The sequence below is a fragment of the Eumetopias jubatus genome, unplaced genomic scaffold (assembly GCF_037043125.1).
Source record: "Eumetopias jubatus isolate StellerSeaLion01/CBP00866 unplaced genomic scaffold, mEumJub1_p1.0 scaffold_7, whole genome shotgun sequence".
Lineage (NCBI taxonomy): Eukaryota > Metazoa > Chordata > Mammalia > Carnivora > Otariidae > Eumetopias > Eumetopias jubatus.
The window spans coordinates 110,114,670-110,131,678 of record NW_028274813.1 but is presented as its reverse complement, the minus strand read 5'-3'; the positions used below and the strand labels follow the sequence as shown (position 1 = coordinate 110,131,678).

General features: G+C 36.9%; 1 protein-coding gene across 4 annotated transcripts in view; it reads left to right on the top strand.

The window, feature by feature from the left end:
- Window positions 1–17,009, top strand: part of UACA (uveal autoantigen with coiled-coil domains and ankyrin repeats) — a 101,127-nt gene that overhangs the window by 33,326 nt on the left and 50,792 nt on the right. For 2 of the 4 annotated variants that reach the window (XM_088025129.1, XM_028100330.2), the window contains exon 2: window positions 14,657–14,790. In XM_088025129.1, the coding sequence (XP_087881255.1) occupies window positions 14,657–14,790 (134 nt within the window). Of the gene's footprint in view, window positions 1–12,427; window positions 12,482–14,656; window positions 14,791–17,009 lie in introns of those variants that run through there. The other 2 variants (XM_088025130.1, XM_028100331.2) reach the window with 2 other exon arrangements.

Below are 17,009 nucleotides of genomic sequence, written 5' to 3'. Positions count from 1 at the left end.
GAGAGGGAAGAGGGTCAGAGGTAGAAGCAGACTCCCTGCTGAGCAGGGAGCCCGATGTGGGACTCGATCCCGGGACTCCAGGATCATGACCTGAGCCAAAGGCAGATGCTTAACCAACTGAGCCACCCAGGCGCCCCTGGAAAGTACTTTTTCTACAAAATTTTATCGGTTTCATGTTTTAATTTCAGATTTCAATGTATCTATTTCTTTTAAGATGGTAAAAAGGTATATTAGTGTTCCCAACTCATCCCCTTTTTTTATTTTTTATTTTTTTATTTTTATTTCTTATCCTCTTTTTTAAGATAATGGATAAAAAAACTATTATTTCTCAATTTGGTTGCTTTTGTATAATATCGATAAAATTGAATTAGACTACAAGATGTATTTGTTTCCAAACCAAAGAGGAAATTGCAGCTTTAGTTAGTGGAAAGAGTCTAGGCCCTGGCTTCAGAAAGTCCTAGGTTTAAATTTAGTGGCTTAAAACAACAGCTATTTTATTTGCTGCTGACTGCACGGGTCAACAATTTGAGCTGGGCTCTGTCACGTGGTTGTTCCGCCAGTCTTGTCTGGGGTTACTCATGTGGCTGCTGTCATTTGGTAGCTCATCTAGGGGTTGGTTGGGCTAAAATGGCCATACTGATATATCTGGCATATTATGCTAGCCAGCACTGCAGGCTCTCATGGTTGGGCGATTGGGATCCTTCTCCTTCGAGATCTCTGGTGCTCTAGGAGGCTAGCTTGTTCACGCTGTGCTGGTAGTATGCCAAGATGGGGAGCTACAAGGTCTCTTGAGACCTAGATTCAGAAGTCCTATAAGGTCTTATGCCACATTCTATTTGTCAAAATAATTGACAAGTCCAGCTCAGATTAAAGGGATGAAGAAATAAATGCCATCTCTTGATGGGATGCATGGCAAAGTCAACATGACAAAGGGATAGGCTTATAGGAGTGAAAGGAATGAATAGTGGTAGGGGGCGCCTGGGTGGCTCAGTTGGTTAAGCATCTGCCTTTGGCTCAGGTCATGATCCCAGGATTCTGGGTGAATTCCTCACTCAGCGGAGAGTCTGCTTCTCCCTTTCTTGCTTCCCCTGCTTTTGCTCTCTCTCTTTCTCTTTGTCAAATAAAGAAAGAAAGAAAGAAATCTTTAAAAAAAAAAAAAGGAATGAATAGTGGCTGCACAGTTCACCATTGTAAATTGCTTAGTTTCTTTATGCCCTGTTTGGAAAGAAATAACAATAGACTAGAAATAACAATATGACTGGAGTTCTTAAAGTTTAACAATTATGTATATATAAAGCCCTTAGAAGTATTTCTGAAACAATTTTGAAACTGAATCTTTATTTTAAATATTGTGCTTTTTATTATAGATGTAAGTATTATGAGAGTAATTATTACCTCAACTAGGTATTTTTAACATGGGAGACATATATTAAGACCTCAAAGGAAGGCTATCCTGTGTAAAATACGTGTGTATGAAGAGTTACAGTTTTGTGTAGAACTGTATTATTCAGTAAGTAAAAAGAGAAGGAGTTAACTTCTGATGTGTTTACAAAAACATACATTTTCCTATAACCCTCTGTGTGTTTATATTTCTCATTTTAGATTTTAAAAATATTTGCCTGTAGTGTAAAGCTTTGTATCAGGTTAGTTCTTGAAGAGTCTTTTGAGTACTTGCAACATATTTTTGTTTAGCTAATGTTTCCTTGCAAAGCCAAGAAAAAATAGAAAGCCAAAGGAACAAAAATAGCTCTTATTTTTCATTGCGGTCAAACCCCATCAGAGGCTTTTTTATAAGTGTATCTGTTTTGCTCTTGACTTTGTTAGGGATAAACACAGAATGCTTCCTAAATCTGTCCTGTTTTGATATATAGATAGATAGATAGATAGATAGATCAAACATTTTTAAAATGTTTGTTAAAATTCACCAGAAGTATTACTCTGTTCATTGGTGTGTGTAGGTTTGGGTGGGAGGCGTAATAGACCTTCCTCAGTTTTTAACCTTCATATTTAGTTTCACTCATGGCATTTAGGCACTTAAAGAACTCTAATTTGAATACATTTTTCTATAACATTTTCTAGGGACAAAGTTTATGTTTCCCAAATAACCAATTGCTTAACATTCTAAATCTTACTTCTATAGCCTGAGAGCTCTATTCTTGTATGATAAACATTATCATTTATTGTGTTTAAGATCTATATTTACTTTGGAATTTAATGCTACTGCTAGTGAGGAAAGGTAAAATAAATAGTATTACAAAACGGATGATACTTATTAAAATTGGAGAGGTGATATCCTGTCTATATTTTTCATAAACTTTTTTGGGTACCTTTAGACAAGTTTTAGTAAAGGAACATTTGTTATAGGAACTTGTTACAGGAATTTGTTAAGGAACTCCTGCAATAGGGAGGGGTATTTATACAACAGACTAGATTAGGCTCAAACCAGGTGGTCAGGAAATCTTATCAAAGCAGTGCTTTCTCAGTCTTTCCGACTCCAGTTCTTTAAAGTTGTTTTTTTTTTTCCCTTCAGATTTCATAGCTACCTTCAGTCCTGAAGATGTTAGATTTATTATTTAAATAGTAATAATAATAATAACTATTATTACCTTTTTGGTCCATGATATTTTTATGTAGAGAAATTCCATAAAGAAGGATTTAGCTTGTTATTGTCTTGGTCAGAAACATGATCGATGACTTACACTTTTCCCTTTCCTCTATTTGTTTCGCTGAGTCATAACTACATACTTCCAGTTGCACAGTGGAAGGCTTGAGAGATAAAGAAAAGCAGATGGGGCACAATTAAATAAGGATAAAGAAAAATGAGAAAGGGAAGAAAGTCAGGGGCCAGGGATAGAGAAGCTGGATGTACAGCTTTTGTTTTTCTGGTTTATTTTAACGTTCTTCTTTGCCTCTTCTGTTATGTAAGCTCTAATTTGATGTTATATAAGAGGGGGGAATAAATAACCTTGGACTACATGGAATGGGGGAAATATTTTTAATTATCACCAATCCAATGAACTGTAGAACAGTTCTTTATTGTGCAGCCTAATCTGCAAGGAATGTTTATGCTTCGTGAGCTTTGCTTTGTGCTGTTTGCTCAGTTTTCAGCTGCGGCAGAGCTTGCCTTGGGTTTAGCAATGGGGAATGTTGACAATTGTAGAGTACTATGAGTGCCTGTTCTGTTTCAGTTAGATATTTAGGGCAGTTTGCCTAAACGTACATGTTGTTTAGTTTATATTTAGGATTTTTTCCCCCCCTGGAGAAGACTTTATTTAGTTGCCCCTATGTTCTTTTTATTTGAAGAGCCTTATCTTGTGGATGTGATTGTGAAATCCTATTTTTGGAGGTGCTGTTTTCCTTCTCTGGTGGATTTTTTAGTGTAGTTCATTGCCAGGTTCAGGTTTTTAGGTCTGATGTGGGTGAGGTAGATTATTCTAATATCTATTATGTTAAATATTATGTTATATATCTATTATGTTAAAATGATTAATCTTATAAACATTTCAAGGCAAGTTGGGATTCAGTTGGTTATTTTTAAAATAAATTCTTGGAAGTGAAAAAAAATAGTAAGTTGGGATGAATTTTTTTTTTTTTTTAGTCTTGATTCTAAAGTGGCCAAAAGAACCCTATGAAAAAGAATTGTCTTAATTCTTGAAGAAATCTCTTTTGAACAATGTTGAGGATACAACTGGGGAATCCCACTTTTAGGTCTGGTGGTAGCTGCCCTCCTGTCCCTCATCTCATTCTGTGATCCTTCTTACTCATTATACATCAGCTAGATTGGCCTTCTTCCAAACATGCTAACAACCGTTCACTGGTTGTTCCCTCCATCTGAACTGGACATTCTCACAGGCTGGCTGTTACTTTTCATTCGAATCATCAGTATCACCTTCTCAGAACTTTGGGGTTGGCCAGTCTATCTACTCTAATCTATCCCCAGCATTCCATCACATCTCCTTCCCTGTTCTCACCTGATACTTTCTTGTTTTCCTTATCTTATCCTGTTAGAACATCAAATTCCATTAGAAGAGAGCCTCTGGTAGCTTATGGCCTTGATGGTTGTGATGGTTTTATGGGTGTGTACCTATCCCCAAACTCATTGAGTTTAAGCATTAAGTATGTACAGCTTTTTACATGTCAATCATACTTCAGTAAAGTGGTTTTTTAAAAAATGAGAGACGTAGGCTGGTTTATTCACTGCAGTATCCCCAGTGCCATTCATGACATGTAGTAGGTGCTTCATAAAAGCTTAGACAGGCAAATGTGGAAGTTTTCATCCTTTTTTGCTATAAAGGACATCTAAGCTTATGTTTAAAATTTTAAAATACACTTGCATTTTTACATCAAAAATTTATTTTCAGATGAGTAGAAAAGTGGAAATAGCATAATTGGTGGAAAGCACTGGACAAGAAGTTGTAATAATAGGATTCTCGAATCATTCTGCAGCTAATTTTAGTGGACAAAATTCCATGATCTCCTAGTGACTCAGTATCTGCAATATATAACATGAGAAACAGTGTTAACGTTTCATGTGATGAGGCTGAGGAGGTTGAGGGGCAACACTGCTCGGGGATTTATAGACTCTGTTAAGGAATTTTGTCTTTGTCCCACAAGAATAGAAAAGTGCTGAAGGATCACAAGTGGGGTGGGGCAGGGTATATGGAAGGGAGTGCTAGTGGTGGTGGTATGACTAGGTTTACATTTTGGAAAAGCCACTCTGGCTACAGTGTGGAGAATATAGGGAAGGGTTAGAATGAATATGGCCAGACTCTTCATCACTGTGGTCATCCTGGTGAGGGATGCTGCTAACTTGAAGTAGGGTAATGATGATGGACATGGAAATGAGATGTGGAATTTGAGCAATAATGGGGAAGTGAAATCCCCAGGATTTGGTGATGGAGGACCAAGGAGAGGAAGGTATCAAGACTGATTTCTAGATTTCTGTCTTGTACAACTAGATAGATCATGGCTTCATTTGCTGTGTTACCACAATTTGGAATAGGATCAGATTTCAGGAGGAGGAACATGTCTTAGTTTTAAGACATTGAAGAATTGTCAAAAAGATATTTGAATACATGGGCCTGGAGCTTAGAGAAGCTTGGGTTGTGTGTATGTGAGTCAATTGCATATAGATTTTAATTGACAATCATGAATATGAAGTGCTTTATAAACCATAAAGGGCTGCAAGTTGAGTTGGTATTTTCCTAATTTGTCGTGCTATTTCAAACCTGGTGATTTTCTACTCATCCTTCAGTAGTTAGTTTAGTTTTTTTCTACAAAACTTCTGACTTTTCTGTCTTTTGAACTACTTCTATACCTTACACATAACTATTGTGGTATTATCACAGTGTATTACGATTATTTGCATGTTTACATATATATCTGTCTGTCTTTTTACACTGTGAGATCAATAGGAAAGTGACTGGGTTTTATTTCTGTGAACTGCCTGAGACCAGGACTCATGTCTGTCTGTCTCTTCCCTGTGGTATACCTAACACCCACCATGTAGCATGGCACATATCAAATGATCATACATATTTGAAAGTTGGGTGAAGTATTTATATCCCTTTATACATAGATGCTCAGTAAATTTTTATTGAACAACTAAATTATCCAATCCTCTGGCAGTTCTTGAGTACTTGTTTTATGAACCTTGTATAAGAGAAAAAACTCTCTCTACTTCTCTTTATGTTATGGGTTTTTTTATTTTGGGGTTCGTGGATTCCATATTTGTAGGGAGATCAGTGAATTTTTCTGAATATGTGCTTATATATAATTTTTAAAGGAGGATCCATTGCTACCATCAGATTCTTAAAGAGGTCCATGACACCAAAATTATTAAGATCTGTTAATTAGATATTTTTGTTAAATAATTAGATATTCTGACTCCTCTTTGTTTTAAGCAATTTTTATGAAAGTTTTACTGTTATCCTGTATATTTCTCTTTGGGATAATAAATAAAAAATTGCCTTTAGGTTAAAACTGGTCATCAGTCATTTTAGCTGTAATCTGTTGAGTCTGCCTCTAAAATATAAATATTTTATATGGATTTGCATATATTTTAAAGTCTCCTTGTTTATTTGCATCTATAAATTTCTTCTCAGGAGACCTTCTATCCTAAATATTGTGTAAATGAAGCAACTGTTGGACTCATGCAGGTTTAAAACATATAAAAGATTAGATCTTTTATAGAATAGAGATTAGGGGCTCCTGGGTGGCTCAGTTGTTAAGCGTCTGCCTTCGGCCTGGGTCATGATTCTTCCCTCCTTGGCGGGAAGCCTGCTTCTCCCTCTCCCACTCCCCCTGCTTGTGTTCTTGCTCTCGCTGTCTCTCTCTCTGTCAAATAAATAAAATCTTAAAAAAAAAAAAGAATAGAGATTGGAGATTAATATACAGCATTTTTAATAATGGTCTTTCTGCATGGTGGAATTACACATTCTCTATTTTAACATAACAAACTGAAATGTATTATAGATTTGCTACACTGAACATGTATTACTTTTATAACATTTTTAAACATTTCATAATTTTCAAAAAAGTTATGAATTTACAATTGATGTTAATATGAGGGAGTCATTGTCAGAACTTTTAAGTGACTTCCTTTATGTTGATTTGGAGTTTAAAGTTATTCTCCCGTTAGGTCTAGAAAGCAAAATACCTACTTGTGTTAGAATGTTCTATTTATTCTCTAGAAACAGCTGTATTTTGACATTTACTGTACATACTTTGGCTTGCTGCATTCTGAGTTTGATGAATATCTTTTTTTCAAAAGACAGCAGTCCCTGACTTTAGAAAGGTATTTGTTATAATATCCAGTAAACATTAGTGCTCCTTAAAAAACTTGCTGCTGCTTTTTAGAATGCTTTCATTTGATATCACAGAGCTTATCTTTGTTAGCATATGCCTGTGGACTCACCAAGATATGTTGAAATGTTAATAGCTTAATTTTAATCCAGAGAGGATTGAGTAGAAAGGATGTGCTGCATTTCCTGCCAATTAATGAGTCCGTGAAGGGCATTGGTGATAAGCAATATAATATATAGTTTACAAATTTATACACCAACCAGATTTATTGGACCATGTATGAGAAGTGCATGGAATATACAGAAGTTGAGAGGACGTTTGGTGTAATGAATCCTGATGAACCTATAACTCAGCTTGAACAATCAATAACCTATAGCTAATGTTGTTTCGTCTATATCCTCACTGTCTTTTTTTTAAATTATTAATCATGTTAATGTTATTGTGAGAGATTGCATTTCTTTCATTTTATTATTTTTATTTTTAATTGTGATGAAAAACATGTACAGTTTACCATCCTAACCACTTTAAGTGTACAGTTGAGTAGTGTTAAGTATATTCACATTTTTGTGTAATTGGTCACCAGAATTTTTTCATCTCACAAATCTGTAAAGCTATACCCATTAAACAATAACTCCTTACTTCCCTCTTCCTCTAGCCCCTGGGTACCACCATTTTACTTTCTTTACTTTACCACTATACTTTATGATTTGACTACTTTCGATACCTCATGTAAGTGGAATTGTACAGTATTTGTCTTTTGGGGAATTGGTCTATTTCACTTAGCATAATGTCTTCAAGATTCATCCATGTCGTAGCATGTGACAGAATTTCCTTCCGTTTTATGGCTGAATAATATTCCATTGCATGTATGTACCATATTTTGTTTATCCATTCATCAATGGACATTTGTGTTACTTCCACATCTTGGCTATTGTGAATAATTCTGTTATGAGTATTGGTTTAAGATCCCTCTTTGAGACCCTGCTTTATTCAAATAGTAGTTCTGTTTTTAATTTTTTTTAATTTTTAATTTTTTGAGGAAATGCCATCCTGTTTTCCGTAGTAGCTGCACCATTTTTCTTTCCCACCAACAGTGCACAAGGGTTCCAGTTTCTCAATATCCTTGTGAGCACTTACTATTTTCTGTTTTTTTTTTTTTTTTTTTTTAAGATTTTATTTATTTGACAGAGAGACACAGAGAGAGAGGGAACACAAGCAGGGGGAGTAGGAGAGGGAGAAGCAGGCTTCCCACGGAGCGTGGAGCCCGATGTGGGGCTTGATCCCAGGCTTAAGCCGAAGGCAGACACTTAATGACTAAGCCACCCAGGCGCCCCATTTTCTGTTTTTCTGATAGTCATTCTAATGAATGTGAAGTGATAGCTCATGATTATAATTTGCATTTCTCTAATGACTAATCATGTTGAGCATCTTTTTATCTGCTTGTTGATCATCTGTGTATCATCCTTGGAGAAATGTCTATTCAAGTCATTTGCTCATTTTTAATTGGGTTATTTGTTTCTTTGTTACTGAGATGTAGGATTTCTTCATATAGTCTGCATATTAGCCCTGTATCTAATATAATTTGCAAATATTTTCTCCCATTCCATAGGTCACCCTTGCAGTCTATTGATTGTGTCCTTCAGTGCACAGAAGTGTTTTGTTTTTTTGTTTTGTTTTTTGATGTACAGAAGTTTTTAAGTTCAATGTAATCCCATTTGTCTGTTTTTGCTTTTGTTGCCTGTACTTTTGGTGTCATACCTAAGAAATCATTGTCAAGTCCAATGTCAAAAAGCTTCCTCTCTATTTCTTTTAAGAGCTTTGTGGTCACATCTTAAATTTAGGTCTTAATCATTTTAAGTTAATTTTTGTATATGGTGTAAGATAAGGGCCCAGTTTTATTATTTTGCATGTGGATATCCAGTTTCCCCAGCACCATTAGTTGAAGAGACTCTCCTTTCCCGATTGAGTAGCCTGAGCACCCTGTTGAAGATCATTTGACAACATACATGAGGGCTTATTTCAATAGTTCTCTATTTTATTTCATTGGTCTATATATGTCTTTATGCCAGTACCACACTGTTTTGATTACGCAGCTTTATAATATGTTTTGATTACGTAGCTTTATAATATGTTTTGATATCGTTAAGTGTGAGACCTCCAACTTTGGTTTTCTTTTTCAAGATTATTTGGCTATTTGTGTTCCCTTGAGATTCAATTTGAATTTTTGGATGTAGTTTTCTATTTCTGCCCAAAAAAAGCCATTGGAATTTTGACAAGGATTGTGTTTAATCTGTAGATTGCTCTGGGTAGTATTGATATCTTAATAACATTAAGTCTTCCAAGCCATGAACACTGCCTTTCCATTTATATGTGCCTTCTCTAGTTTCTTTCAGCAGTGTTTTGTAGTTTTCAGTGAATAGATCTTTCAACTCCTTGATTAGGTTTATTTTTAATTACTGTATTCTTTTTTTAAAGATTTTTATTTATTTGAGAGAGAGAGGGAGAGCATGCATGAGAGAGCACAAGCAGGGGGAGAGGCAAAGGGAAAGGGAGAAGCAGGCTCCCCGCTGAGCAGGGAGCCCAATGTGGGGCTCAATCCCAGGACCCTGGGATCATGTCCTGAGCTGAAGGCAGAGGCTTAACAGACTGAGCCACCCAGGTGCTCCACATTATTGTATTCTTTTTGATGTTATTGTAAGTGGAAATGTTACATTAGTTTCATTTTTGGATTGTTCATTGTTAGTGCATAGAAACACAGTTGATTTTTTGTGTGTTGATTTTTGTATCTTGAAACTTTGCTGAATTTGTTTATTCTAACAGTTCTTTTTCTTGTGGAATTTTTCAGAGTTTTTTACATATAAGATCATATCATCTACAAACAGATAATTTTACTTCTTCCTTTCTAGTTTTTAATAAAATTTCCTTTTTTTTTTTAATTGCTCTGGTTGGGACTTCCAATACTGTATTGGATAAAAGTGGCAAGAATGGGCATCTTTGTCTTATTCCTGATCTTAGAGGAAAAGCTTTCCTCTTTTACCACTGAGTATGTTGTCAGCTACATGCTTTTCACATATGGCCCTTATTATGTTCAGGTAGTTTCCTTCTATTTCCAGTTTGTTGAATGTTTTTATAATGAAAGATGTTTGAATCTTGTCTAATGCTTTATATACATCAATTGAGATGCTCATGTGATTTTTGTCCTTAATTCTGTTAATGTGGTATATTACATTGATCACTTTTCATCTGTTGAACCATCCTTGCATTCCAGGAATAAACCCCACTTGGTCATGGTGTGTAATCCTTATAATATGCTGTTGAATTCAGTCAGCCCCCTGATTATTTTGATTCTTTTTGAAGCAAAAAGCAGACATAGGCAGTAAGCTAATAAATAAACATATGATATGATGGCAGATACTGATGGGGATTATGAAGAAAAGTACAACAGGGTAGGAATTTTAAGAGTGGTAGGAATAGGGGCGCCTAGCTGGCTCAGTCAGTAGAGCATGTGGTTCTTGATCTTGGGATCATGAGTTCAAGCCCAAATTGGATGTAGAGCTTACTTTAAAAAAAAAGTGGTAAGAGTAGAGTGAGGCTGGGGTTGTTTAGATATGAGGTGTGAGAAGTACCAAAAGGAAGTACCTTTTGAGAAAGTGAGAGAAGAATCTACAGGCATGGGGGACAGCAAAGGTGGGACTTAGGGATTTTGAGAAATATCTGGGAAGGAGGGTGTGAGAGTAGGAACAGGAGATTGTGACAGAGGATGCAGAGGCTCAGGATGTCCACAGTAGAGGAGGGCATATAAATCCTGTCTTCCTAAGCCTTAGCATGGACAGTTCCTTACATGGTTTTTTTACTTGTTATAGATTTCCTCCTTTTTATTTCTTTTGCCTTTGCAGTCCTATTTCTAGAAAGAATGTGCTTGCTTTGTTAACCAAAGGACAGGTCCTGAGTTTCATCCCAGATTCCCTCTGATGAAGGGTGAAATAGAGTGGGTGGAGTCTCAGGGTCTAGCCAAGAGTCCATTGTGATGGCTAATGTGATTTGGGGAAAAAAATAATTGTCTCAAAAATAATACATTATGAACTTACATATTTTATAAATTAGAATATGTGCCTAATATTTTAAAGTTAGTAGGAAGCGGATTGCTTGATTAAGTTTGTAACAGTTTTTAACTGGCAGCATGATCTATAGTATAGCAGTTGTCTCCTGCCTATAAACACTTGTGGTGGAATGTTTTGCATTGCCATGAAACAGTTTTCCCAAATTTGTCTTTTTGGAGGAAGTATAAATTACTGTCGTGCTATTGTGGTAATAGAAGGTAAAAAAATAGCCTGGAACTTTTAGATGTTTGTTGTTTTCCTTGGTAATGTAAGGAACGTTGGTACAAGTATTGTTAAACATCATAAAGAATGTAGAGACGTAGGCTGCTTTGTCCCCAGGCGGAGTTGTATCTACAGTCTGGCCCAGTGTTCAATATGCATTTGCCTCCTTTAGTTTTTAATGTTTATTGTTTTGTAATTCATGAATCCAGATAATTTGATTTTCGACTGATAAAATATTTACTTGTCAGATCAGGCAGGGTGCTACACTCAGAAATTAAAAGTACTGAGTTAAATTTAAAATTTGTTGAAAGTGGTCATCATAATGCAGTCTATTTAGTGTCTTGGCGGTGCCTCTGGCTCTTCTCATTTCACATATTAGGAGACAGACTGGCAGCAGCTGTAAACTGAAACCTGCTTGTATGTAGTGAGCCTCATAGGGGTATGAAGGGAAATGGAGAAAATTTGAAAACGTTACTCCGTGCATGTGTGTGTGTGTGTGTGTGTGTGTGTGTGTGTGTGTGAAATTAAAGTGTGACACATTTGCTTAAAATAGAATTTTATATTCTGTTTATCAAGGCAATTATATCTTCATGATACATCCTAAGACGGAAACTGGTTTTAAACATTGTCTTGTGGAATAGCCAAATTCACCTCTTAACCGTGTTGTCATAATGTCACTCAATGTATAATAAGCACATTTTACAATGTGTTTGAGTCATTTGTCCCCAGTAAACCTGAAATTTATTACTCAGAGGAGAAGCATGCATTTACAGTATATTCTTAGCTGCCCGTTTCTGTCACTCAGCTGTCAAGGCCTATGGAATCAACTAGAACCCGACCAATGGGAGGCCGTCTACGCACTGTTCACGGGCGGATTTGGAGGCGGACAGTTTTTATCATGCACTGCAGCGTCCCTGTTGCGGTGTCGAGGCAGCAGGATGTAGAGGGCTGTTTAGATTTCCCAGTGGAGTCCCCGAAAGGGACAGCCTCATGGAAAGACAGCTTCTAAACAATAAGAAATAGGAGGAGTTAACAGTACCTGACGGGGGGCTGCTCTTCATCAAGTGCTGCTCCGCAAGGAAAATAATTTGCAAGCGTTATGAAGGCGGAGAAGGATCCCGAAGACGAAGAAAATATCGTTAGAGATCCAAGCTAAGTGTAGCCCAGCATGAAGATTGTGGAACAGGAAGATTTGTAACGAGAGGGACGGATTCACTGCTTAGGAGTTTGTCTGAGGGCGTGCTTTGTGAGCCACAGAGATTTGTAACTTAATGCAAAGTAGCTTGCTGCTAGCTACCAGAAACTAAATCCTGTCTATGATGAACTGTTGGTTTTCTTGTGCTCCCAAGAACAGAGTAGGTATCCCTGCTGTCCAGTGTCACGGAAGATTCTCGGTTAGGCTTTCTGAACTGTATTCTTGTAAAATGTACTACCGTTTAACTAACTGTGGTCTCTGTTATTCTTTCTGATTAATTTGATGAGCAGATTGGGGTTAGTGATAGCAAACAACAGTTCTCTTTTTCTGGGTTTAAAAAGCACATAATAGAATCTTAGTAATTGAGCAGTATTTCTGTTAACTGACAGTGGACCGTGATGGAAAACAGTGCTTGGTGACGCGGAACTGAAAAATCCCATGATAATATGAGACTTGGATCATGTTTAATTATCTTCTAAAAAGCCTTACTTTAGGATTTCATAGGGTTTTTTCTCGTGTTTTAAATAGCTCCTCTCTCCAGCCAGCAGTTTACTTGGAAATAAAGTTGAGATTGTTTTAACTGCAAGGATAAACTAATCAATTTCGAGCAAGTATCTGTGTCTTAAACATGACTTAATCCCTAAGGCATTTGAAAACACAAGTCTCTTAAGCCTTCATCTACTACCATTCCCCAATTTAGAGTCTGTAAACTGTTTTGTTTTAAAGCTAAATAAGGGGGGATGCCTAAAATGTAGTTGAGACTTTGAGCCAGTAAATAGGGCTAGTCTCAGAGTTGACAATTCGAGCTTTTGAAGTTAGGAGGAAGTGGGCTCATCTCCAAATTTAACTAATTTGGAAACAACAATGCTGAAGCCTGTGTAGGTTACATGATCCAGATTCCATTGAAACATTGCTTTTCAGGAGTAGGTTAAAATTTTAATGTATTTATTTATTTTTCATATTAAATTTTCATACTTATTTTCACTTTAAGTATTTAATGAAGACACTGCTTACTTAGCTAGAAAATTGGTGTTTTGCGTTGCTGTTTGAAGGGGATAGGTAATACAAAGTAATCTCACTGATCGAACAGTTAGAGGATATGCTTCATATAAGAGATTCATTTTTTTTCCCTCAGAGATTTGTTATGCTATTTGTGGACACAGAATTGCTTTGTAAAATAGGTACAATTTTCTTTGTTCTAGAAATAGTCCTGGGCTTAGTACAGAATTTAGCAATAAGTTTATTGTATACTATTTTAAAAGGCTAAAACCTTACTTGGTTAAATAGTGTGTATTTTAGTTCTGGGTTCTACATTTCCGCCTACTAAGAAAAAATTGAAGTTATTAGCCTCAGAATGTTTTGCATATATTTTCTCGAAAGTTAAAAATAACCTTGATACAATTAAAATATATATCATGTGATACATCCTCCTATTTAAAAAATTGCCTTTGATCTTCCTCTTAGATGCATGTACTGAGTTTTTGTTAAAATTAAAAATCGTTTTTAAAAACAATATATGTTGAATGTAAAAAAGAAGAAAATGAAAGTCACCTGCAATCCTATTGTCTTAGGATTTTAAAATAGTTAATACTTTAAAGTCTTTTTTGTTTTTTCAGTTTTTTTCTATGTAGAAGTTTCTTTTTATCCTAATAGAGAAGGTTGATGAATTGCTTTCTCTTTGAGACAGAGACGGAGTGTATGTGAATGTGTGTATGTGACTAATTTGCCTCCATAAATATATTTCCAACAGTACCTTTTAAACAAGCTTTGTGAGTGTGTGGATATCTTAAAATATGTACAGAATTCCACTGCATCTAAGGTCTTGGGTAATAGGTGACCAGAGCCAAATCTGAAAGCAGGAGTTAGAGACTAGGAGAAGCACACTGATTTTGGAAATTGTGGGAAGTCTTGGTTGGGTTTGGCCACTCAGGTCTTTTAACATCCCCGGAGCCTTGACTTTTCTCATCTGTTAAATGGGGTTGACAATTTTAGTTTACTAGGGTCGTTTGAATAAATCATGGCTGGCACAGGGCCGGTGTTCAACAATTATTAATTTCCTTTCTTTGCTCTGAAGGCAAAGAAAACAGCAGAGAACATGAGAAACATGCTTTTCTCAAAAGTAGAACTTAAAATAATTCTTGAATGTCATGTGTTTTGAAGAGGCTCTTCTCATGAAGTTAGCACAGCAGGGAGAAGGAAATGTGGGATGCAGTGGAGATTGAGTGATATATTATGCAGTATTGCTCTCCTTTCTCTTTTCCTTCCTTCTTGACAAAGTCTTACTAATATAGTGTAGAGAGTAGGCCATGTTTATTTATTTTTTTCCTTTTTGCAGCATGCAGCAGATTGGAACAAATATGATGACCGATTGATGAAAGCCGCAGAGAGGGGAGATGTAGAAAAAGTTTCCTCAATCCTTGCTAAAAAGGGCATCAATCCAGGCAAACTTGATGTGGAAGGCAGATCTGCGTAAGTATGACTGATGATAATTCCCTCAAGGGAATTTGGGTGGACCCTTGGGACATAAGTGAAATTTGTGCAGTGTGGCTGTCAACGTATCAATTGAAAAAGGCTTTATCAAAACCCACACTATAAAATCTTTCAAACATCACTTTGAAACATTATGGACTAATAACTTGTTCTCAGTGTGAAAGATTTTCAAGCTAGAGAGAATACTAAAATACCACCCAGTGGTCTAGTTGTTTCGTCTCAACTCCCAACCCGTTTTTATATTGGGATCATTATTTTAAGTGAGAATGTTCAGAACAGAAAGGAAGGCAGAACAGCTAGTGTGGCTTAGGGAGGCACAGGTCGTGATCCCACCTTTGGTTTTGGGTCGCCGAGAAGGACTGCTGGCTTGTTTCCGTGCTTAGCTTTTCTCGCACCCCTCCCAATCTTCTTCCCTTCCCTTCCTGTGGAGGATGGGTTAAAGGGTAGATGGACGTTTGTTACCGCCCTCTATAATTGTAGCAGTCAAAACCTTATCTGGGAAACCTTCCAAAGTTGGAGGTGAAAAGTCTCGTTTCCTAAAGTTCCTCTCAGTCTTGCATGAGTTTATTTAGAATATTATAACTGGAAACCAGATACTAAATATAGAAATGAATATTAGGAAGTGGATAGTTAATGTTTGAGGTAGATCACTACCTTAGGGTGCTTCAAAATTCAAGTATAGGAAAAATAGCAAAGCATGATATAAAAATCAAGTAGCTTTTAATACCAATAAAGTTTGAAACATTCCAATTTTTTAATACTGTTTCAGTTTTATCAAGTAGGCAATTTGATAGCTATGGAAACATTTCTTGAGTCCTGCTCCTATTTTTGCTAAATTTTGAGCTATTTATATAGGGCTCACACTATAAGCAGTGAGAATTTAATATCTATTTTTTTCTTTAAATTTTTTATTGTTATGTTAATCACCATATATTACATCATTAGTTTTGTTTTTTTTAAAGATTTTATTTATTTATTTGACAGAGAGAGAGACAGCAAGAGAGGGAACACAAGCAGGGGGAGTGGGAAAGGGAGAAGCAGGCTTCCTGCCAAGCAGGGAGCCCGATGCGGGGCTCGATCCCAGGACCCTGGGATCATGACCTGAGCCGAAGGCAGTCACTCAACCAACTGAGCCACCCAGGTGCCCCAAATCATTGGTTTTTGATGTGTAGTGTTCCATGAGTCATTGTTTGTGCATAACACCCAGTGCTCCACGCAGAATGTGCCCTCTTTAATACCCATCACCAGGCTAACCCATCCCCCCACACCCCTCCCCTCTAGAACCCTCAGTTTGTTTTTCAGAGTCCATCGTCTCTCATGGTTCGTCTCCCCCTCTGATTTACCCCCCCTTCATTCTTCCCCTCCTGCTATCTTCTTCTTTTTTTTCTTAGCATATACTGCATTATTTGTTTCAGAGGTACAGATCTGTGATTCAACACAGCGCTCACCATAGCACATACCCTCCCCAATATCTATCACCCAGCCACCCACTCCCTCCCACCCCACCCCCACTCCAGCAACCCTCAGTTTGTTTCCTGAGATTAAGGATTCCTCATATCAGAGGTCATATGATACATGTCTTTCTCTGATTAACTTATTTCACTCAGCATAACACCCTCCAGTTCCATCCACATCGTTGCAAATGGCAAGATCTCATTCCTTTTGATGGCTGCATAATATTTCATTGTGTATATATACCACATCTTCTTTATCCATTCATCTGTCGATGGACATCTTGGCTCTTTCCACAGTTTGGCTATTGTGGACATTGCTGCTATAAACATCAGGGTGTTGGGGCGCCTGGGTGGCTCAGTTGGTTAAGCGACTGCCTTCAGCTCAGGTCATGATCCTGGAGTCCGGGATCAAGTCCCGCATCGGGCTTCCTGCTCAGCAAGGAGTCTGCTTCTCCCTCTGACCCTCTTCCCTCTCGTGCTTTCTATCTCTCATTCTCTCTCTCTCTCAAATAAATAAATAAAATCTTTAAAAAAAAATAAAAAAAATAAAAAAATAAAAAAATAAAAATAAAAAAAAAAAAACATCAGGGTGCACGTACCCCTCTGGATCCCTACATTTGTATCTTTGTGGTAAATACCCAGTAGTGCAATTGCTGGACCATAGGGTAGCTCTATTTTCAACTGTTTGAGGAACCTCCATACTGTTTTCCAGAGTGGCTGCACCAGCTTGCATTCCCGCCAACA